The sequence below is a fragment of the Manacus candei genome, unplaced genomic scaffold (assembly GCF_025592945.1).
Source record: "Manacus candei isolate 608988 ecotype Guabito, Panama unplaced genomic scaffold, ASM2559294v1 h1tg000094l, whole genome shotgun sequence".
Taxonomy (NCBI): domain Eukaryota; kingdom Metazoa; phylum Chordata; class Aves; order Passeriformes; family Pipridae; genus Manacus; species Manacus candei.
Window position 1 is genome coordinate 948,518 of NW_026138142.1, and position 23,839 is coordinate 972,356.

General features: G+C 40.6%; 1 protein-coding gene across 3 annotated transcripts in view; it reads right to left on the reverse strand.

Moving 5' to 3' along the window:
* Positions 1-23,839, reverse strand: part of GALNT11 (polypeptide N-acetylgalactosaminyltransferase 11) — a 47,020-nt gene that overhangs the window by 6,254 nt on the left and 16,927 nt on the right. For all 3 annotated transcript variants that reach the window (XM_051768288.1, XM_051768286.1, XM_051768285.1), the window contains exons 3-10: positions 21,315-21,438; positions 19,767-19,933; positions 15,294-15,419; positions 13,454-13,703; positions 11,286-11,403; positions 9,323-9,475; positions 6,733-6,951; positions 3,538-3,642 (exon numbers count right to left, since the gene is read on the reverse strand). In XM_051768288.1, the coding sequence (XP_051624248.1) occupies positions 3,538-3,642; positions 6,733-6,951; positions 9,323-9,475; positions 11,286-11,403; positions 13,454-13,703; positions 15,294-15,419; positions 19,767-19,933; positions 21,315-21,438 (1,262 nt within the window). The remainder of the gene's footprint in view (positions 1-3,537; positions 3,643-6,732; positions 6,952-9,322; positions 9,476-11,285; positions 11,404-13,453; positions 13,704-15,293; positions 15,420-19,766; positions 19,934-21,314; positions 21,439-23,839) is intronic.

The window sequence follows — 23,839 nt, forward strand, 5'->3', positions numbered from 1 at the left end:
GGCAAAGCTGGCCCATGGGTCCTTCTGGCCACCTACAGAGAGGTGCACAGCACGTGGTAGAGCAGGTCTTGTGGACAAAATAAATGGGAGGAGGTCCAAAGTACAAGCTCTGTAAGTCTGAACTACTTTTATACAGGTGCAGCTCAGGAAGAACTGGATGTTTAATTCAGTCCCCTCAAGAGGTAGTTCAAACTATTTACAGATTTAAGACAAAGGTTTCCTAGGGCTTCTAGTACCTTCAGAACTTTACTTCATCCCCTAAAACTCAAAGAAATCACACAGCCTTCTCCAGGACTGGTTGCTAAGATGATTTCATTAGCCTCATTTATATAGCAACAGGTGGGTAGAAACAGCTTTTTCTCACATACAGCTTAATGAACAGTTTCAGTGGTGACCACAGCTTAATTCCTTGCAAGGACAGGATTGTGACAATGCTGAAGGGGAACTATATTGTTCTCATTTTACTAACATTTGGATTTCCTAACTGGTGTCAGGTTGCCACTCTTGGTAAAGGAGACATCCCCTTCACCCCTTCCATAAATCCCTACATCTCAGTGATCTTCTTCTGGGTTTACTTTTTTGCCATGATAAAGAGATACAGGGCTGTGTTACTGAACTGGTTTGGAGTTCACTTTTTGCTGTTTTTTTTTGTTTGGTTGTTTTAGTTTTGGGGTTTTTTGGGGGTGTGTGCATTTATTTGCTTGGGGGTTTTTTTGGTGAAATATTAAATCATTCCTACAGTGATATTAATTAATGTAAATAGATAAGAGCTGGCTGAAGTACTTCAGAAGAAATGCAAATGAGGAAGGGGTTCAGATGGTGCCTCAGCACCTAGAACAGCCCATACTATCACTGCCTTTTGAAAAACAGAGTTACCTGTAGAAGACTTTGAGTCCACTGTCAATACAAGCAACTGGTATTAAAACAAAACCTAACACTCGACCTAGAATACAAAACAATAAATCAAAGAATCCATAGTAGGCAGAAAAGGGAAGCTCACTGTTTCTAGGGAATAAACATCTAATTATATGAAATAAACCAGGAAGCATCTGCCTACCCTTTGGCTTTCAGAGTGCACTGGAGTGCAGCAAAAGGTAAGGCTGGCCAACTGGCAAAGCTTTGTGGATACACATTTTTCTTTGGTCTGCAAACTGCATTAGCACTAGAGGAATGCATTGAAAATTTTTAGTAAACAGAAGACAGTAACTACTACAGAAACAGCCCTTTGTTTGAAAGAAAATCCCTGCCGTGAGCCACGCCGGCAGGAGAAGCATTCCAGGACTTTCATCAGTTGCAATCTCTTGCTTAGCTTGGCACTGCTGGATTATTCTGTCAGACAGTTTGTAAAAGACAAAAATTCAACTTAAGAGCACAGAAAAGCTGCTTCAGCTCTGAAGAAGAGACATAACCAACAATTTGTATCATCACAGCCTCTTGTATATGCTCCAGCTCCTGCTGCTGTGGATAGCAGTGACCTCACAGCACCAAACAGCTCGTGACAATCATCAGAAACAGGCAAGTTTGGTGGTCTGTAATCATTACCTTAAGCTATTGCTACCCTGAAAACCAAATATACTCCTGAAGGTCATTCCAAAGTTGATACATGTGTTCTGTTCCACAGTTCAGTGTGCTGCTGGTGCTTCATGACAATTGTCTAGATGGTTCTAGAGCAAAACCAGCTGAAAATGCCAGTGAGTTGAGTGAAACAACAGCTAAAAGCTTCCAATAGTCAGAAAGTTTCTTGCTATTTTTATAAGCAGAAGCTGTTAAATAAGTGTCATCTTTCTCTACATTGTTCTCATGTATCTATAGCAAGATTGTTCAAGAGGATATGACAGAAAGCTGGCTGAATGCACTCTGGGGATTTATTAGGAGAACAAAATAAGTCTAATGGCAGAAAAACATAGTGTTGGTTGACATACTTGGTTGGAGAACAAAATCGTGGAACAAGATAGCACACCCAGTTTTTTTATGAGAACTAATGGCTAAATTTACCACTAGTAAAATAGATTAATGAGAAAAGAAGCCAAATATCAACAATCAGAGGACGAATTTCTCTTTGTCAGAAGGTTGTCTTTGGGAGGGAAAAAAAAAATCAGAAAAAGGTTTTGATAAAGAAAAACAACAGACTTCTTCCTCCATCCATGTGGCACTTCACTATGAAAAATACTGCAGGAAGGAGAAGGGAAACATAACTCTGTGGACATCATCCACAGGCAGTCATTTTTGCTTTCTTGCCCACAACCTGAATGGCTCAGAAAGCAGCATCACAGCTTTGGCACTGTAAATGTACAATCAGTGATGCCCATCAGTTGCTATTACATGTACACAGTCCTTATATTTAAAAGACTTGCTGACTGTCTTACAGCTAATGGAATAGACCCCACAGCAAAACCTTCATTCCCATTCCAGCTTTAATTAATTCACCCTTAACACAGGGACCCACAATTTGGTCATAGTGATGATTACTCAGTGTTCTGAAGTACAGGGATGTATTCCTTGCTCCTGTCTGACAACTGGAAATTAAGGCTACGTGCCTGGAGCCACCCACACTTACTCTGACACTGGCAAACACCCCTCACACTTGTGAGGCTACAGGTAGTACAGTAGTACAGAGTCCCATTAGGTGACAAAGCACACAGCACTTTGTTGGGACTATCACAAATCACTCTGCTTCTACTGCTCCTGTTTCCATATCCTGGAAACTCCTACCCATTTCATAAAGTATGAAGTTAGTCCAGCACAACCCACCTTTAGTTAAGCTATGCTGCATTACTTCCTGCTCCATTTATTTTGTGTCTTTAATTAGTTTTCTCCTTAGATGCGAGCTAGTTTTTAGACTTGGGTCCCACGGGCTCCTAAATCATAATGTTCTCAGTGTAGTTCTTAGCTAGTTAGAAGTCTTTATTAGTTGAAGATCTCTCTACCCTGGAGACTGTTTATCCAAGTCTTGAATTTCTGTTGCCTGAAAGAAGTGAAATAGCAAAGGCTTCATGTAGTAATACAAAAATTCTCATTAGGTTTTCATATCCATCCCTGAGTAATCCCCAGATCAGAAATTCACCTGCAGCCAAAGAATTTTCTACATTCCTTCTATTTAAGGACAACAACACATCATTCATTCACCCCAAGCTACAGCCACTCCAGGAGCAGAGGGCTAGTTCTACAGTACACAAAGACAAGCAGGGCAGGAAAAGACTGCTTTAAATCTCAGTATGAGGAACTGACTGAAAGAGCTGCTACAAATTCTGAAGTGCAAATCAGTGGATTATGAACTCATCAGGAGCCACTAAAGGACAGCCTTCAGCCACATAAGAGATTCACGCCACAAAGACAGGAGATATCCAACACTTGGCATTAGTAGGAGCAGCAGTAGGAGCTCCCCAGTGTCCTTGGCCAGCCTTGTGGTTTGAACCATCCTCTGAAATCAGCCTGTCTGCTGATGAGATGTTATTCCAGGGCATTTTGCCAGCAGGAAAACATAGTAGAAGTTTCTAAGATGTGAATCACTATTCCATATGATGAGGAACACCATACCTGGTTTTGATCGTTGTAGTCACATTCCCGAACCACCACCAGGCCTCCTTTCTGACTTGGGTGGCCCTGGGCAACCAGGCATTTGTTGGTTTGGAGGTGATACAACTGTGAAAGGAAAACAGGTTGATGGACAGAGTGAGCAACAAACATCATATACCAAAGGGTGATGCTCTGGAAGCTCTAGAACTCAGTGTTCCCAAAAAAACCCAACCAAACCAAAAAAACCCAACCAAACCTTCCAATTGGGGGGAAAAGAAATTATTTTTTTTTAAAAAAAACCATTCTGTTTTTCAGATAATTTGGAGAAAAAAAGATGCATTAAACAGTTCCAATTTGCTTTCTTATTACATCAAGATTTCCCTCTCTGGTACAAGTGCAGTACACACAGCCTGGCTCAGCACATGCTGGCTGTACTCTGTCAAGTTTCTTTCCCCTCTTCAGTCTCCATGGAATACTCAGGTCCCAGATACTCTGCTCAGGAAAATCAACTGTACTTTATAAACTACATTTTACTACAGTTTAGTTTAAACATAATTCTCCTCCTACAGCCTTTCTTCACAAAGCAGGAGAAAGAAGAAGGAATTGCTGTGATACAAACAACTTCAGAGACTTACACTGTTTACAAATTGATTTTCAAGAGCTTTTACGCAACTGAACAGCCACAGTTATCAGCTAAGGTATTTTAATGAAGAATCAGGGAAGAAGAGAAGATTTTACAAACACCCAAATGCTCATTTTTGCTCAAATGCCCTACCTAGTCTGATTTGGGCAATGATGCCCACCTTAAAAGACACCAAGACATTTTCCACAGAGATTAAAGATTAGGTCATCCCTATTACTACAGTCAAAAATCATGAAGATCTTAATGTATCCCCACAGAGGTATTCAGGGAGACAAAACAACTCTAATTCTGGTTTTAAGTTACAGACATGCCCTGAACTAACCAGTGGCCAGCAGAACACTCCTTTTCAGCCTGATTGTTTTTCTTCCCCTGATGTGGTGGGGGATCAGGCTCTTCAGGCAGCAATCACTGACTGAACATCTCAAAGTGGGAGATGGCAGGGCCCCAGATCTGCCAGCCACATTAAAAATAACTATTTCCAATCTGAAGCTGAATGTAGAGGGAAAAAAAGAATTTACTGTCCTGAACTCAAGGCCAGGCTGATTAACTGGCCTGCTGTGCCTTATTATGAAGACATCCATAGCTGTCCTGGCATTTCTATTGACTCCACGGATTTTTAGAAACCAAAAGGCACTTCCAGTAATAAAAAGAACAAACTGCTCAGTCACATGACAGCACAAACTAGCACAAATACCAAACAGTATTCTTCACTAAACATCATTTCTGGAAACAGCTGTCCCAAGGCACATCAACAGTCGCCTCAAGTGCACCATGTTTCTCCTGTTCCCTACACACATCTGAAACAAATTACACAAAAAAACCTTCTAAGTAACATTTCCTTACACCCCAGAGACTTCTAGGACAGATCTCATCATTCCTCACTCAACAGAAGGCTTTCAAACCATACAGCTACATGAGTTTTATAAGCTTTTTGTCCTTGTTTTTATTGGCCGTGGTGACCAGCATTTGATAGCACCGGTAAGAACTGTCACCATTTGTGATCATTACAGTCCTTCCCAGCTTGTCAAACCAGCACTTATCTCTGGCCCAATTAGTTTTGGAGAATAAACTAAGATTTGGAGCGATTCCTCCCAAATCCTAAAGAGTCTGGCTCGCAGTGGTGACACTGGCTGATCGTTCTGTTCCTTGCAGGCATCTGGAAATAGTTTACACAACCATCAGAGCCAAAGCTGACTCTCTCATACAATGCTGGGTATAATTCTTGAACCCCAGAGAACCAAGCCAAAGAGCTACATTTTTCTGTGTCTTGTCCCCACTTCTTAAAAGGTGCACCAAACTTTTCTCAAAATTAAACCATGGTAAATAACTGCTAGGAAGATTTACCCTTAAGTGTTGCTGAAGTATTCAGATCCCTCAAGTAGTCTCCCCCACATCAGCAATTCCTCAGTTAACTTTCTGTCTGAATGAAAGCAGAAAGCTATTAAATTTAAAAAAGAAGAAAAAAGGGAGAAAAAAAGGTCTGACTAGGGGAGTAACAGCACTCAACAACCAGGGGAACCAGCCCACTGTATCAGTTTTATTTAGGGAAACTACATGTTTGCCCTAATAAATAACTTGACAGCTTGGCTGGGATATTACAATGAAAATACTGCACAAATAGTGGATTACCAACAGCTGTTTCCAAGCAAAAAATATAATAATGTCAATAGGTTCTGCATGAACTCAGGTCCTCCAGACTGAAACTACTTGCAGAACCAGCAACTGTCAGCAGCTACTGCAGCCTGTGTCCCCTGTGGAGACATCACTATTTAGTGCTTCCAACCCCTGAGCTAACAGGGAACCTGATATCCATAACCTACATGCACATGAAACAGCTTATTCCAAGGTCTTCTCTTTCACAGAGAAGACATCAAGAAAGTTGTCTTGGATTTGAAGCTACTCATTATTTTTGGGAGGCACAGAAAGCACACAGCAGGTGACTTTGACACTGAAGAGAACAGCTTCAACTGTTTGCTGGCTTTGCCTGCATATAAACCCATAAGCAAAGGTGTCAGGGCTAAGGCATGAATTGATTTTCTTCATGAATACACAAAAATTGTCTCTTCATTTCTACTTTGAAGAAAAAAAAAAAGGAGAAAAACCTCATTTTTCGTTCATTATCTAGCATTCAAGAACAGAAAAGCCATCATCAGCCTCAGATGCAAATGTTCACCTTTGCAGAAAATTACCCAGTAGAAGCAATGAATTTGGAAACTAATTACATTGTACTCTTATCACAAACCAACAGAGCATGAGTATTTGAGCCCAAATTTCTCTCTATCCAAATCCATCTTCAGAACCAACAGCCATGAAAGCATATTCTAAAGACAGCAAAACTTCATAACTCAGAGCTTCTGGGTAAGAAACTTCATTGAACAGTATCTAGTCTGAGGATGACCTGAAATACAGATCAGAGTGAAATCCTGACAAAAATCCTGTTATTTTCAAAACAGCTTGTTGCAAAGCTAGAACTCTATGGAAAAAGACTATTTTTGCTATATTTGAGCAAATCTTTAAGAATCTTGAAATTATTAACACACATTAAGTCAGTTATTTAAGACACTTTCTCTTACCCTTCCACGCTGGATTATTTTTGGTCGTTTCTGTGCTCTATTAATAAAAACTGGCTGTGGAGCTTTGGCATTGGGCCCAGATATTTGCATCTCAGGATAGATATTATCTAGATACCACTTAAATGACTTGCAGTTCAATCTTTTTCTCAGTTCTACACGGTCGGTAATATTTCCATAGTTCCTCATCCTTAGCTCAGGTCTCAAAGCAAAATACTGCTCCTGTATTTAAGAGAAAAAGGTGGGGCAAAAGAGAGAATTTCAGATTAGTGATCACCACTGGCAATAAGGGCATCCTGGAGTTATTAAGTCAGAAAAAGATGCATACACCATCGTCAGCCTCATCTGACAGAGGTTTCTTGAAATTATTTTGATTGTTCAATGGATTGTTTTCATTGCTGTGGTATCTGACCATATTTTGTCTTCCACAGTTTCAAGCCCTCCAACTTTACAAGTGATCAGGGCAAATCCACTCCATATCAGAACAGACCTATAAATGGGATTACCCTGGGAAATTTAGTGGGACCACGTCCTTATTCACGTGAAGAATCAGAACTATCACCTGAGCTTTCTCTGAAACCCAGTTTTTCCTCATTCATCTGCGTCATCTCCACAAAGGCTCCCACAAAGTTATTTTTTCCACATTCTATTTTACAATTGTACTCAGAATCTTACAGGTTAGGCAAAGACAGATTAAGATTCCAGCTCAATCTTATGTGCTGTTTGACTCTAATGCAGAAACAATGGACACAAACAGGAATGCATGAATGTACAACATGGCACGGATATTATTGCCAAAACTAGAAGAAAATTCTCCTTGTAGAGTCTTTAATTCCAGATAGATTTACAGAACTCATAGAAAAGGCACTGCATTTGCACATTAACTTGTTTACTAGATATTACTGAGAATTCAATTTTCAGGGCACTGAACTATGGTATTTTGTTGGATTAATCTCTTGGAGACACGTGGATTTCACTTACCATGATGTGGCTCTGACAGGTTTCAATTACCTCCTGCTATCTCTGATATTCAGATGACAGACAGCATCACCTCTGGACAAATAACATACCTGTCCTTATCAAGATCTTTAAGCTTTTGGATTTGCCTGATGTATCACTGTTATTTTAACAGTAGAGGAAGGAGGAGCATTAAGTACATTGTACTATTGGCCAGCTCTGAGGAAGTCTAGAGACAGACTGGAACATCACTATCAGAAAATGATCTGCTTTAAAAAGCAGCTCTGCTATTCCAATTCCCTCTTTCCTGGTTAAAGTTCAAATTTTAGTATCCTACCTTTTATATGCTGTTTATTACCACTGTAGACATGAACTTACTTCTACATTTTGCTTTTGACAGTTATGAAAGTTTTGCTGTACCACCTCTATGATGCAATTTCATTTATTAAGTACTGATATTTGCTCTTTGCTGCAAAACAGATCCTTCAAGTCTTATCTTTGTACTATTCATCATTAGATTGCTTCAGTATATTACACTGGCCCTAAATGTTTGTATTATACTTATAAAACGAAAAATATTTCCAGGCTTGTCCTCCATACATAAAATCTGTCACAGTGACAGGTCTCTGGCAACCATCAGAAAATCAGACTAGAAACAGCTGGAAACATTCAGGACACAAATCTGTGATAAGAGACTGCTAGAATCAGCAGTTCAAGTCCCTGCTGCATAAAGCAGTAATAGTTGGAAATTATAACAAACAATCAAGTCCAAGCTTCAGAGAAAGCCATCATTAATCATGAAAGAACAACTGTGCCCAGACACCAGTAAAAGGGAAAGTGATAGATCAAACCTACCAATGCATTACAGAGATGGAGAATGGAGATAAAAAATTAATGGGCTCTAATAGATTCCTTGAACTGATGGAACATCAAGATGAAGGATGGAGTTCGAAACATCAACCTCTAAAGAATATAAAATTAATAAAAATAAAACATTGTCTTGTATAGAAATTGTAGGGACCACAGGAGCTGACCACACAGCAAATCCTGTGTTCTCAGAGGGCAAAATGTCATCAAGTATCCCAGAGATATGGGCTTCACAAACACTTGATTTATGCTCAAAAGCATCAGTATCAAAATCTGAGGAGATGGAAAAAATACACTTGCTCTTGAATCCAGAGGTCAATCTTGTTTGCTCTTCCAGGGCAAGACAGACTAAGAATTAGACTGCTAATTACAACAGAAAGCAAACAAGCAGCCAACAAAATCCCTGTCTCACCATCATGGAAACTACCTGAAGGCACATGGCAGTCAGTACATGGCCACGTAACACTGATTTGGACACAAAGCAATGCAGAGCTTACAAGAGCTCATTCATCATCTTTTATTTCATTAAAGAGCCACAAAACCGAATGTCCTGCAGGCAATAAAGTAACAAGGAGGAGCACTCAAAAGCCAAATGACAATCCTACAGAATTTAGGAATTCCTATCAAAACTAACATTAGGAAATCAGAATACAGAAAGAAAACACCACTAGAGGTGTAGCAGATCCCACTGTGACACAGCCCTTTGACAAACAAGCCAGTTAACAAACAGCAAACAAACCTTATTTCATGACCTGGAATTGTCTCTTACCTTGTATTCATCCATCCACACATGTGCCAGCCTCAGTGAGTTATGAGCCATAGTATCCTGTCCCCCTGGTGAGCCATAGGGACGCCTTTTACGGAAAATGTGCCCCACCCTGGAGCAGGGGATGATCAGAAGTCTTCCACCACACATCCAGATCTGTCCACACAGAAGCAGAACACACCTCACTGTTCCATTGCTCACTACCTCCTGCCCTTCTTGGGATACTTCAGTAGGGTTATATATTATGGCAGGTGTCAGCAATGTTGTCCTACTTGCCAAGTTCTCTGACAAACTAAATTTATTAGATCTTCATGTTAAAAAAGACTATTTTTGTCATCTCATTGCACTTTCCACATAACACACATTTTCTTTTCAAGAAACAAACAGAAAATTTTCTAAAATGTTATGCTCTAGTGACCTATCAGAAAACACTGAAATACAAGGGCTAGGATTCAACTTGCAGATTAAGTTCCCTAAACTGATTTACCTACATGAAAATTGTCCACGTTTTTGTGATAGATAACAAAGATCAGTCAGTGTATCATCAAGGGAGCCTGGAGAGCTTTTCAATTAAGTAGAAGCACTTATTTGACACAGTTGTTTGTTTCTGTTCAGTATATGGGAATTTAGAAACACTGTTCCCATTGAGATGCCACATTCAGGAGTCTTAATCCAGTTACATGGCACCAGAGATCCACATTTTTTTTTTTTACACTCTACTTCCATTTCTTTTTTAAATTTTTTTTTTAAACTTCAGCTTCCAGCAAATTACCATCATTGGCCCTTTGATGAACTCACATGTTCTCCAATCTCAGAAAATCTTCTCACATTAGCAGTTTATAATCAAGTCACTTTTAAAACTCCTCCTAGATAAGATAAAGACTCAACTTCTTTACAGATCACCCCCAGGGAGTCAGGAGCTTCCAGAAGTTATAAAACTCTCTGAATGTACTCCAGCTTTTCAAAGCCCTTTTTATTGAAACTGTGCATTACAAGGTAAAAACAATAATCTCCTCAAACTCCACACACTTCCACTCAGATACCTAATAACTATATTTTGTACTGAAAATTGAAAGATTTTATTTATTCAGTATATACTCCTTTAAAATCACTCAAATTTATGAAATTCCAGTTATTTGTGAACTTTAATTTTGATTTCTCTAAGGACCCAATTTGACAGATTTCTCTAAAGTTTTGAGGGGTGTGTGTTTGGTTTTGGGTTGGTTTTTTTTATGCTAACTTCACTCTTTAATCCTCTTTTCATATCTGTCATGATAGAGTATCATTTTCAGGCAGACTACCATCAAACCTGTTGATGAATCCACTTCACAACAGCGAAAAGATAAACATGACAATGAGCACAAAGAGTTGTTTTTCATTCAGTGGAGTGACAGGGAAGATGAGATAAAATACAGGAAGCCCAGTGAAGCATCACTTTCAAATTTCTCATTATGACTTTCTCATTATTTTCCAACCAAGCTGACTCCTCTACGTGACTCTTAATTTAGTCCTAGAAAAATTTACATTTCCAGGCCCCCAAAAAGGAGGTTGGAGTGTCTAAAAAGCCTAAGAAATCATACTAAGTTTACATATTATCAACATTGCTGTGGGCCACACATCTCTAACCAGCTTGTGACATTCATCAGACATTGCTTATAAACCCACTTCAAAACTGGGCATGATTATTCTTTTCTTATGCTTCTCTATAGCTATGATGAAACACTCAAACAAAGAAAAAGCCAAAAACATTCAACTCCAGAGCTCAAAGTCCTCTTTAATCCTCCCATTAAAACTTAACTTGAAGATTATTGTAAAGGCAATTTCCATGTGCCAAAGGCATCCCTCCAGGAACAAAAGTGCCAGTTTCTTTTCAGGTCACTATTCCAGTGCCAAAGACACTGGGTACGGGGAAGGGAGGCAGCAGGACACTGAGGGTCACACTCCAGTGCACATAAAAGCTGATTACCCGAAAAGATATTTCCAGGTTTTCTCCTCCCCAGATGTCCATGCCACTGTCGTACTGCCCCAGCTCATTGAAGTACTCGCGGTCCATGGCAAACAGGCCTCCAGCCATGGTAGGGGACCTAAAAAGGACCGTTGAAAGAAGTTCATTTTCTTTTAGAGAAAAAAAAACAACCCAGTAATTTTTGCTGAATCTGCTAGTCCCAAAGCTCAAGTTTAAACCTACATAAACACAATTTAGACCCTTCAGACACCAGAAATCATCAGATTACAGTTCTAGTCTCGAAACGTTTTCAAAAGCAGATCTGTAAGTGGTATTTGTGATCTTCCATTACTCCAATATCTATTTCTTTATAGAGTGAGCTTGAGGAAAAAGGGATAGGACAGGGAAAGAGGAACAAAACAAAAAAAACCCCAAACCCAATTAACAAAGACCAAAACAAAATTAAAATACGATAAAAAATTAAAAGTTAAGTTCATCAAGTTTTCTACAGTGAAACTTAGGAGCTGCCTTTAATTAGCTCTGTCTTTACCACAGGTTATTTTCCCCTACAGTTACAAACATGTACATTTGCACACATTGGTGTGTTCCTCCGCCTCCCACAGAGGTAAATTATACTGATCAGGACTGACTGAACTGCAGAAAGAGTTGAATCCATAACAAAAGAGTACAAAAAAAAGAGTAAACCTGCTAGATCAATATGATATGATAGTTGGAACATACAATGGGTTGGAAACTGGATTTTTCTCATCCTTGTTAACAAACTTCTGTGATGAAACCAGGACTAGGTCAAGATTTCTTTGCTTGTTCTCACACAATTTTCTACTACAGTTTTTGTCACTTTAAAACCCGATTTGAAAGATTGCTCTCAATTTTCCACCCCAACACCAAAATATTTCTTTATGAAGGTCTCTAAAATGCAAAACTTTTTATTTGATGGAAAGCCATTTTCAAAAGTTAAATAGCAAGCCAGCTCCTTCTTCAAAGTAGGCAAAGACCTTCAAGTAGAAAAAGTCACTTTCATACTCAGAAAATGGCATCTTTTCAGATGATTACACTCACTTCAACTACAAAGCTCTCTGCCTCGACCATGGGAGTTTTTCCTACAAGTGAGCTGAAGGAATGCAACAGTGTTGACAGCAGGGAACCCTGTGCTGGAACTGCTTTGTCAGCCTGAAATGCTCTTCACTTACAGGCTAAGGAAAGAGAATGAGAGATGAGAACATGCCCAATTTCTGATTCAATTGGAAAATCTTACAGAAATATCACACTATCCACAAGGAGTCAGTTTGTAAACGAGGTGACATTCCTCCACCTCACAAACCTGAATTTTGTACTGAGGTCAACACCTGCAACTAGAAAAAGCATCATCGGCCTCTTGCTGCTGCTGTAGCAGCACTGGCCCTTTTCATGAAGGGATTCACTCTGAGACAGCTTCTACTCTTGTGTCTCAACCATATCTGTCTGCTGCTAAGAAAGGCTGCTGACACTGTTTTATACCAGTTACATGTCCCCTAGGAACCAGATGTTGCCAGATCTGTACAGGTGAGACAGCCATCAATGGTTAAAAGATTAAGGAAGGTAACTTTCAAGTCCTAGTGTTAAGCTTTACCAAGAGTATTGTTTCAGAATAACTCTCAAAAGATGCCTAAAACAAATTCCTATTACCACAAATGGAGATTTTTCCCAATGTAGTAATTCTTTAGCATTCCATCACAGAAATTATAGAGTCTGTATTAGTGGGATATGCAGGCACTCCTAGCACAAACACAGTACCAAAGTTGTCATTTAAGCCAAGCACATCGACAGAGTGGAAACAAACATCAATGCATACCTCAAAAATTAAACTACTGGAAAGATTTAATACTGAATATCATAAGCTCCTTAAGACTTCTGTCTTCAGAAAAAGCTGCTGTATAAGCATTTTTTAGAAGTGTGCTTTCTTGACCTAATAGGACAGATATAGCTAATTCATTATTAAATGCAAGAAATTAAACTGAAATAGGTAATAGTAACAAAAACTATTTCTAAGTAAAATAAGTCAGATATTTGACAGGTTAGGCATCTCCTTTTAAACCTGCACACCCAGCTAACACTCCGTAAGGCTTCAGAAGGGCTTCTGATCATCCACGTGTTACACAGAGCTTCACACCACGCAGGAGGAACCTTACTTGATTGGAGCAGTGGCTCCCTCGGGTCCCTCCAGTTCTGACAAAGGAACAAGATCCCATTTGAAGTGCAGGCCCCAGTTAAACCCTCCACGCACAACTGGGGACGAGCTGTAGGTCAGTGTGTCAGCGCTGATGATGTCAATGACAGGGCACACCACAGTCCTGCGATCTTCTCTGATGGGAGTCAGCAGGGGCTGTAACCACATCTCGTTCACCTCACAGTGACTGTCCAGGAACACCAGCACTTTCCCTACAGAGGTCAAAGCACACAAAACACAAAGATCCATGGGAATATGAAACACAAACACTTATGCAGCGTCCTCGCCACCCTGTGTGACAGAGAGGAAGTATCTGCACTTGGAAGCTGATAAGTCAGAGACTCCAGAGGGATTGGTTCAGTCACAAATGCAGAAGACAGATCCTGACTATTCACATCTAGCTATGAAGTGCTCAAGTAGTCTGTTTGTCCACTGATTAATCACCTTGGGCTCTCTTTAGATCACACTTCAGCATCCCCAAGTTACCACTGCAGCCAAAATCTGTGGATTTCAAATGAAGTCATTCTGATGAACAAATCCACATTCATCCACAACAAGGACAACATTCTGATTCCTGAATATAAAGTACCATACAGTATCTCCCCAGTTAAACAGCTCTAGATGACTGTGGATTCATAAGACTTTAAAAGGAGAGTGAATGCCCTAAACAGGCAGAACCAAATGCACCAGCATTAGACAAAGCAACACCCATCAGTTTACGTGGAAACTACCTGCCACAGTCAGTTTGATCCATGAGACACCTTCAGGCTCAGCTGGTCTAAAAAGTCATCTGCATTTTTATGACAAAACACAGAATTTATATAACACTAATGTGGAAGAGATGGAAAAGGGTTTTAAAGAAAACAGCTTCGAAACATGCAAATATAAAAAGTCACCCATTAACAGACAGCACTTGAGTGGGCAGGGAATGGAATTCCACCAGTTCAAAAGTGCAATAAATTGACTTAAAATCACACTAACTGAAATAAACTTTAGCATAGCTTGGAAATGCAAGTACTGTTTTCTCCATGGATAATGCCATTACGATACTAATGAGTAAAGACCAATTAAGAAACTTATCTGCCTTTCAAAATTATTTGAGAAAGTAGTACACACTTTCTCAGATGCCAAAGAATTTAACCCAAAGCTTATTCTGGTAAAGGCTGTTTATAAAGCACCAAATGTTGTTTTTCCACTTAACACTCACTGCAACAGAAAAGCCTGTACAAGAAATATTACAATTATATTGGGGAATTAGAAACCAGATTAGGGTACCTGAAAAGGGATTAGATTCCATTTTAGAGGAAAAGTTTGCACAGAAAACAGGCAGAAAGTATTCTGCAACCATAATATCTTGCCCAAAGAGATGTTCCTGAGACAACATCATGCCAGGGTAAGAACAGGGAAAAATTCTACATGGTCACACTACATTTTGTCCAATACTGGTTTTGTTTTGCAATTTCACTGACCCACTCTAAAAAAGTAACCCATTTTATTAAAAGCAAATGTCTAAAGAAAGGGGGGAAAAAAAGCAAACCAACAGCTGAGACACTCAAAGTGTCTCAAGGTTTAAAAGACACTCAAATTTGCAGTCATTGTTTGAGACAGTGCAGAGGAAGAAAAATCTGGGATGATGCTAAGCTGTGTAGCTTAGAACACAGCATGACATGCAGAGCTCCTACACTGGGCAAAAGTAACCACAGGTCAAACATTCAACATCTGAAAAGCTGCACTGCAAGTAAAGAGAAGTCTCCCAATCAAATATTGTCAAAGTATGGAAGGAAAAGAGAAATCAAGTGTACCTGTGGCATGAGATGCTCCAATCATCCTTCCTCTAATCAAGCCTTCCCGCTTCTCATTTCTCACCAATTTTGTGGTTTTTGGAAGCTGAGTTTTAACATAGTCACCCAAATCTTTCTTCAAGTCAGCTGAGGAAAGGAAAACACAAATTCAACAACAGTATAGAAATTCCTAAAGCTTTGTTTAAAGTACCAAGATGTTTAGCCCAAAATGGGCTATAATCTTGATCAGGAGGCTGCCCTGACACAGCACAGCTTCAAACCAGGAGTATCCAAAGGAGAGTCAGTCATCCCACATCCTCCACCTGCCCTCTAATTCCTTTAGTATGACATGACTCAAGTTAACTGGAACTACTGGACAATGTTAAAAGGAATTACTGCTGCTGAAAGGACAAAAAAAAAAAAAGGCACTGTACAAAGAAATAGCATTTCCAAATTCTTTCGTGGTGACTGGCATTTGCAACAGAAGTAGTGATAACCATTTCACTCTGGCAAGTTACTTAAATTGCTGCATCCCATCCACAAAAACAAATGCTGATGCCTTTAAAAAGCACAAAGACACCTTACATTATGTGCACCTGCTTAGCTGACAGAACAGCACATACAAAGCACAACTCACTCACAAGTGGTTGCTTTTCTAAAATCCCAAAGGATCAAAGATACTGCTGGCAGCATGTGCTTTTTGAAGGAGTGCAAAGTTCACTGAAGTCTACAGGCACTACTGCAACTTAACTAACATCAATGGCAATTTTAAGAGGAACAATACTTTTTTCACCCGAGGACATTAAAGCAGGACTACTAAAGAGAAGATGGACACATGGAGACTGAAGTAATGGAAAGACAAGTTAAGAAGCTTATGGAGCTTATAAAATGAGGAATATAAAATGAGGAAGAAAAACAAAAACACAACTGAGGCTTCACAGAGAACCTTGGTATAGAGAGGCAGATGGACTTTTGACAGAGGATATGCTGAAATATTATTCTGAAGAATGTCAGCTCTAACATTAAAGTTGCTGTTAACAAGATTAAATGCCAAAGGAATATATGTGGAAGCCAGAGCTGTGACCTTCAGGAGGAACAGGAACTTTCAGGCAGGAGACTCCCAGAAGCAATTCCAAATGTTCAGACCTCAGCCTTTGCACTGCAAGGCAGAATTGTGGATAAAGAATGAGAAGGTAACACATAGTAAATATGGTGCTGGAGAATACTCTAGGACAAGGAAAAGTCTCTGGAGAGATGCAGACAGGATTCATTTGGGTCACAGGAATTCTCTCCCCTGGTCTTGAATATGACATCATATGGCAGAGACAATAGGAAAGATTTTTTTTGGAGAAAGACTCCTAGAAAATTGATGAAATCATCTCTAGGGGTCTACCCAAATGAGATACCCAAATACACAGGACAGAAGGATTTGCAAACCTAAAATAAAACAGTTCTTGAATAATTCTTCACCTGATGAGAAAGACAGTGTAAACCTGCAGAAAACAATGCTACAGCAGAGCAGAAAAGGTCAGTTATCAAACTCGGCACTTAGGGCAGATAAGACTGCATGAAAGTGCACACAATAAGAGGAAACAGTTTTCCATGTGCGATGGCAGGTGCAAACTTCTGATACAAAAGGGGAAAAAAAAAAAAAAAAGGCAAGGAGGGCACATCCATACTGGGAGCTAAACCAGGCCCACAACACAGGCTCGAGTAGCAGAATGTAAGAGCCAGCAGTACCTACAGCTGACGTGCTCTCAGAGGACAGTTTTGATCAGGACAAATTGGCATTCTGCTGGGAACTGCTCTGCCCTTGCCTGGGACTGAACACATCATGGACCACCCTCAACAGGCAGTTGAGCCTCAGGCACTTTTTGGGATTTTTGCTGTTGATGGGTTTCCATGTGTCAGCTTCATGTCCACTGGGAAGACTGATGACATCCAAAAAAACTGCTGCAATACAGCTTGCCTGATAAATTTTGCTCCCAGGAGAGATTTGATCCCTTTTAGCCAGCAGACAGTCTCCAAAAATTACTTGAGGCATTATCTTCCTCTGTATCTGTGTAACAAAAGCTCCTCCAAACAAAAGGACCCTAGGATGGGAGTCAGAAGTGTTATCATTTTCAAGTATTTTAAAGTACTGAGTTGCAGACAACTTGCTCCTTTTCTGTTCTTCAGTCTCTCCTTCTACACAGCAGAATGCCTCCAGTAACAGCCTTCAACATATCCTTAGGTTGATCCATAACAGGTTAAGCCTGAATCAGGGAGGAAGATGTTGCACTAGAAAAAGAAATCTCACCTTGAAGGGAGTGGAAACAAAAATTTAACAGGGGGTTCAGCTGAGCCATAGCAATGACTGCTTAGCTGGTAAGGCTGTTAACAATTGAGTTTAAGAAGCTTTTTAAGGCAAAACTAGGTGTAAAGACACAAGCTTTGCACAACAGCACTGATGTACAGCAGCTACTGTATTTGAAGCTGAAGAAGTAGGCAGGCTTCCATCTAGGACACCATTTTGGAAAGGGAGTAACGAAGGGAAAATTAATTTTTAATTAAAAAACAAAACAAAGAGCCATAGAGACCAAGCAATCCATCCAAGCTCACGAGATCCATAGGACAGACAATGTTTTTGTCCATTTCCTCAGTCCCCCAACCCACTTTGCCTGTCTTTGGCTTTCCTTAGTAAGAATCCATCCATTAAAATTAAGCAGCAGTGCAAACATCTGTAGTATCATTAGCAACAAGAGCAGTAATTCTCTGTGTAAACAACATCTCCTCCTGCCTTTGGCTTCAGAACATGTTCATTTGAAGTCAGAAAGACAAAAATAGCTATTTGAATGTTTTAAACCTAATTTGGCCTTCAAATTAGCAACAGACCAGAAGAGTGATGGCACTGCCTCAATACAGTCATCAATCAAATGCATTCCCATATTCAAAAGAGTTTTGAAGTAAGCCAAGTTCTGAATACAAGGGCTACGAAACTTCAAAACAACAAATTGCACAAGAGATTTTATAGCAAAGAATATTACTCCCAAAACACAAAACAAGGTTTTAAATATTACACATTCTTATCAGCAAGGGGTGGTGTTTGATCTTTGTTCTCTCTTGTATCTTAACATTTGATCTGACCTCAGAGAAATGAACTTGCTGCATAAACAGGGGAATTTTGTTCTACTTGACACGTATCTAATCAGTCTCTTAGAGAGACCTGAAACCAGAAATCAAAAGATGGGACCAAGGGAGCTAAAATTATATGTGCTAAAGAAAAATAATAATCTAAAACTCATTTTAGAAATGTAAAAAGTTGTGGACTTGTACAGAGGTGAGCAGGGAACTTGCACAGTCCTGCTGGCAAGAAGTGCTAAGTTAACACATTCCTCAAGAGGCGTTTGCATTTGAAGGGGGCCAAAACGCTTGAACTGCGTGTCTGTCTTTGCCTTGTCCACCACTCGAGAGAAAAACGCCGAAGCATCAATCCTTCTACAGCACTGAAGCAACTGTGCAAGGTCCACCCCTCCCGGGGCCCCTCCGGACTGCGGGAGCAGAGGCTGCTCCGAGAGCCAGGGAGAGCTGCTCCCGGGGTGGCCACAAGAGGTTGTTCGAGAGCCACGCAGAGCCTTCCCAGCAAAGCTGAGCTCCGGCCTCCGCTCGGCCCGAAATGCTGAGCAAGTCCGAAAGGCTGACGTGCTGTTTCCATAGTGCCACATCAACTCACCCGCCAGACCGAGCTCAGTGTGTGCATTCGGCTCCTTTCAGAGGTGCTCACAGTGAGTTCTGGCCCACCTGTGATCTGCTCTGAGCACCTGAGCAGCACCAGCAAGGTACTGTTAAAAAAAACCACACTATAAACAACTGCCTAAGGACCTCCTCTGCAAATACACACTCAGTGTGTGTAGGAGGTGAGATAAGAGGACTGGAGCACCTCCCTTACAGAGACAGGCTGAGAAAGTTGGGGATGTTCAGCCTGGTAAAGAGAAGGGTTAGTGGAGACCTCACAGCAGCATTCCAGTTTCTGAAGGGGCCCTACAGGGAAGCTGGAGAGGGACCCTTCGTCAGGAACTATAGTGATGGGACAAGGAGTAACAGGTACAGATTGAAAGAGGGAAAATTTAGGTTAGTTATTACAAAGAAATTCTTCACTGTGAGGGTGCTGAGACACTGGAACGGGTTGCCCTGGGAGGTGGATGCCACATCCCTGGAAATGATCAAGGCCAGGTTAAATAAGGCCTTGAGCAACCTGGACAGTGGGAAGTATCCCTGCCCATGGCAGGGGGCAGTTGGAACTAGATGATCTTTAAGGTCCCTTTCAACCTTCTAACATTCTTTGAATCTACAAGTATTAGCTTCAAAACCTGATTTTGAATGTTAAAGCCTGTACGATACAAGGCTCCTCAGTAAAATGGCACCAGTGGCAATTTATTTTGACCAGTCAATAAAGCCCAGGAAGAGACAGGAAAATCCAGAAGTGCATTAAACATCACTGGAAGTGTCTCTCACCCAGTTCACTGTTGTCATCCACCAGAATGATTTCGTGCAGGAGCTGGGGGGGGGTGCGGTCCAGGACACTGTGCACTGTGCGGAGCAGGGCAGAAAGGGCCTCGTTGTAGAAACAGATCACAACGCTGGCAGAGGGCAGGTCAGCAGGGTAGGACTTCTCTCTACATCTGCACACAGAAATACAGCGGTTGTCAGAATTTTCAGGGGTTTTCCTAGAGCTAGGTCACTACTGAAACTTCATAAATAACAGGCAAACATTAAATGTGTAGGAAAAACCTCTAACTTGAACATAAAGAGACAAAACATGTAATATCTACAGTAGGGCTCAGCATAGTGAGCTACTCTTCACAGAGTACAGACTTGCAATTAACATTGCTGCTTGTTAGCAAACAGAGGATATCATGGATTGGAGTGGGAGTAAGAATCACAGATCCTCAAGACACAAACAACAGAAGACACTGAGGGCTTGTTTCAGTTGTCAAAACACTGTCTGGTACCCTCAGGTAGCTCAGATAGGTACAGGAATGGCAAATATGACATGAAGCCCACATAAGTGCCACAACTTTATTGGCCATCTGCTGGAGACTGGCTTGGATATCCCAGAATACCTCCACTGGTGCTAAATGCCTCTTTAGACAACCAAGGTTGGGATTCAGAGGGCAGATTAAGACACTTAAATCTAGTCACTGCTGTCAGTGGAGTCTAAATAGTGTTCAGCTCACCCTAAGGCTGTCAAGTGTGTTTTGTCAGCTGAAGATCTCTGCATGCTTCATTAACTGCACTGACTGGATCTCTGCTAATTACAACAAAAGCAGAGACAACTGACTAACAAGCAGTTATCTAAGCATCTTAATCTGCAAGCTGAATCCTGCTCAACCCAAAAGATCATTCTTTCTTTCTCCTTATTTTCAAAGCTTGCCCGTATTTCTAATGGGGCACATTATCACAGATTAATGCCATATGAAGATACTGGGCATGAAGGAATCCAATAGGAATTAGAAACTATAAAAATGGAAACCCAGAAGTATAGAAGAAAAGTTTCCACCTACTTTGAATGAACTCAGCTCTGGGAGAGACATTTCATCAATTCATTAAATTTATCCACGCCAAAGAAAACCACTAGAAAAATAGGTGTAGGTTTATTTATTTTTCAATTCAGTGTTGGCATTTTTTCTTGTTGTTACAGCGGTGAGGTCTTCCTTCCTCATATGCACCAGATGGATCATAGAAAAATATCTGCTCTTTAACAGAAAATATTCAAAGCAGTGCACAACCTATCACATACCTTTAGCAGCAGGCAAAAAAATTGGATCTCCAGAAACAATACTCATTCAAAAAACACAGAAAAGACCAAAGAATAGAAGTCCTAACCTCAAGCACTCCTGCTAAATAGCTGAAAAATCTGCATTCAGTAACACATGAGAATGAAAGAGTGTTTAAACGAAACATTATACCAAAAGTGTTAAATAATACATCAGGTATAATGTGAGTAACAAGCCACTGAGCACATGAAACTATACCACATTCTCTCCAAAAATTAGTACATACTTTGCATCTCTTGTATCAGGCACCTCCCTGTGGTATCCCAGTCGATTACTGATAAGCATATTGAAAGCATGCTTCTGATAGCCCAAGTCTCTCACTTCCTGATCTTCTTCATTAAAAATCATTCCTGCAGAAGAAACACACCGAGCTCAGTTAATAGGCTCAGAAATATCACTTGGAAACAATCAAGGATTGAAACGTTTGCTTTAACCTCTCCGGAATTCCATTGTGTTCTTAAAAATCCCCCTGGTTTTGCAAAGTGCATTTTTGGGCAACTGTTTTGACTCCCTCTCACAAACAGGCAGCCCTTAGGAGTAGCCCTTGCAGCTATAAAAAAATGAAATCCTTCTCCAAAGACTGATGGTTCCATTGTGTTTATTGCCTTATCAGACACACTCCCTTCGCTTACATGGCCTCTGATTCTTAGCATCACCTAAACCCAACATCAAACAAGCTGCAGAGGATAGACTTTGGCACACAATGCATTAGCATCTATCCATAGAGGTGACAGGTCTGTAATGAGATTTTTGAGAGAGAAAATACAATGGTAGAAATCCTCACAACAGCAGCTCCAATTTCATGCAGTTTTCTGAAGTCTGCAGTAACATAAAAATAGCTATGCAGGAACTGTAAACTTCTTGTTTATCTCACCTGGCCCTTTGACAGCAAATAAAACAGCAGCGGAGCTGTTGTTTATTGATTACTTTAGCAGAAGCATCAATTGTTGGTAAAAGCAAGTGCCCTGCCAGAGGCCAGGATTAAATCCTCAGTCTGTCCTGCCTGCCTTCACTCAGTGCTATGGGCTTCTGCAGAAAACAGTTAACAAGAGGGTTCCTCATTCACATGCTACCATACATCCTGGATAATATTTTTCAAACATTCATAAACTAATTCAAGTTGTAAGGGACCTCTGGTCTACCCTTCTTCCCAAGAGCAGTTCCAGTTAGATCAGGTTGTTCAGAACTCATGCATTTGACTTTGAAAACCTCCAGAATCTCCAAGGATGGAGATTCTACCACTCCTCATTTCTCTGTTCAAGCACTGGACCACCATCACACTGAAGACGTTTTTCCTCTTCCATAACTGAAATCTCCTCCTCACTCTAATTTCTTATCATAATCCCATGCACTCCTGGAAGAGTCTGGCTCCTTCTTCCCTACAGCCTCTCATTAAGCTGCTAAAATCTCACTCCACAGCCTTCTCTCTAAGGCAGAATAAACTCAGTCCTCTCTGCATTTCCTCATACCTCATGTTCTCCAGTTTTCAAATGTGATGCAAAAGCCAACTGAGCTCAATTCCATGCAACCACATTCCCACCATTTTCATTTACCACCCTGTGGCTTTTAGTCTTGACATTTAGTGGGAAGTGCTAGGTAGTGATAGCTGCAGAAGACGTGGGATACACCCACACAGTGCCTTGTGACTGGCTGCGGTGCTCCCACCGTGGATAAGTTGCATTGTGGGGGCAGAAATGAGTCTGTTTACAGTAGCAGTGTCCCTCCTCCAGCAAGGGCAGCCTAAAGGGGTCAGTCAGTCCTCCACTGAACCACATCCTTTCCCAAAGGAATGTCTCCAGCTGGTCAGTTCAGCCACCCAGCTCAATCCCTCTGGCACACTCAGCGTGCCGTGGTCAGCTGAAAACATCTTCTTCATACCAAGCACAAGCTTAAAACACACACGGTAAATATTTCATTTTACAACCCACCCATGTCCAACCACTACTTTTGTTCTGATCTTCTGAATATATAAAAGGAGTGCTAATATTTTTAAAACATCCTTGTGAAGAACAATATCAAATGCATGCAAAAGGCCCGAAAGATTTCAGTTCAAACAGCAGATAAAAGCCCTTGGAAAATAAGAGTTTTGCAAACAAAACATCAATCTGAGCTTTACTTTAGCAATGTTAGTGACTCACAGATTAATGAAAAAAGAAAATTGCCCTCCCAGATGACAGTTTGGTTTTGAGTAACATAAGCCAACTTTCTTTTATTTGTTTTTGCTTTGCATGTTTATCACTGTCCTATCCTAGACAGACAGGAAGCCTTTTCCTGCAGCACCTGATCTAAGAGCTGTCTCCTGGTGATTCATGTAGACTTTATCCTGGCACTGTAATTCTCCTTGGCTTTCACCAACCCAATGAACCGCTTGGTCTGAAGATCAAGGGACTTCTCAGTTAAAAAGCTCCATTTCTTTCCTGGCCCATACTGAATAGCTGGAAAGAAATGGCCACCTCTGGACTGGTCCTCACCTCACCTGGCTCTCAGGCTTTTTACAGTGAACTGATAAACACTTGTAATGCCACAGGGCAACAAGAATTGGCATTTTTTTTACATAATCACACAGGTCTGAAGACCAACTCAGAAAGTTCTTTTAACTCTTGTATGAATGGTGAATTATAAGCTTCAAAGGAATGACAGGATTTTGGTCAGCTCTGAGCATTAAACTCTGGGCTACAAAGGTTACTGAGCTGCATTTTCCGAAGCATCAGCAGAAACCAATACCCCAACACTCCAGCACAACAGTCAGAA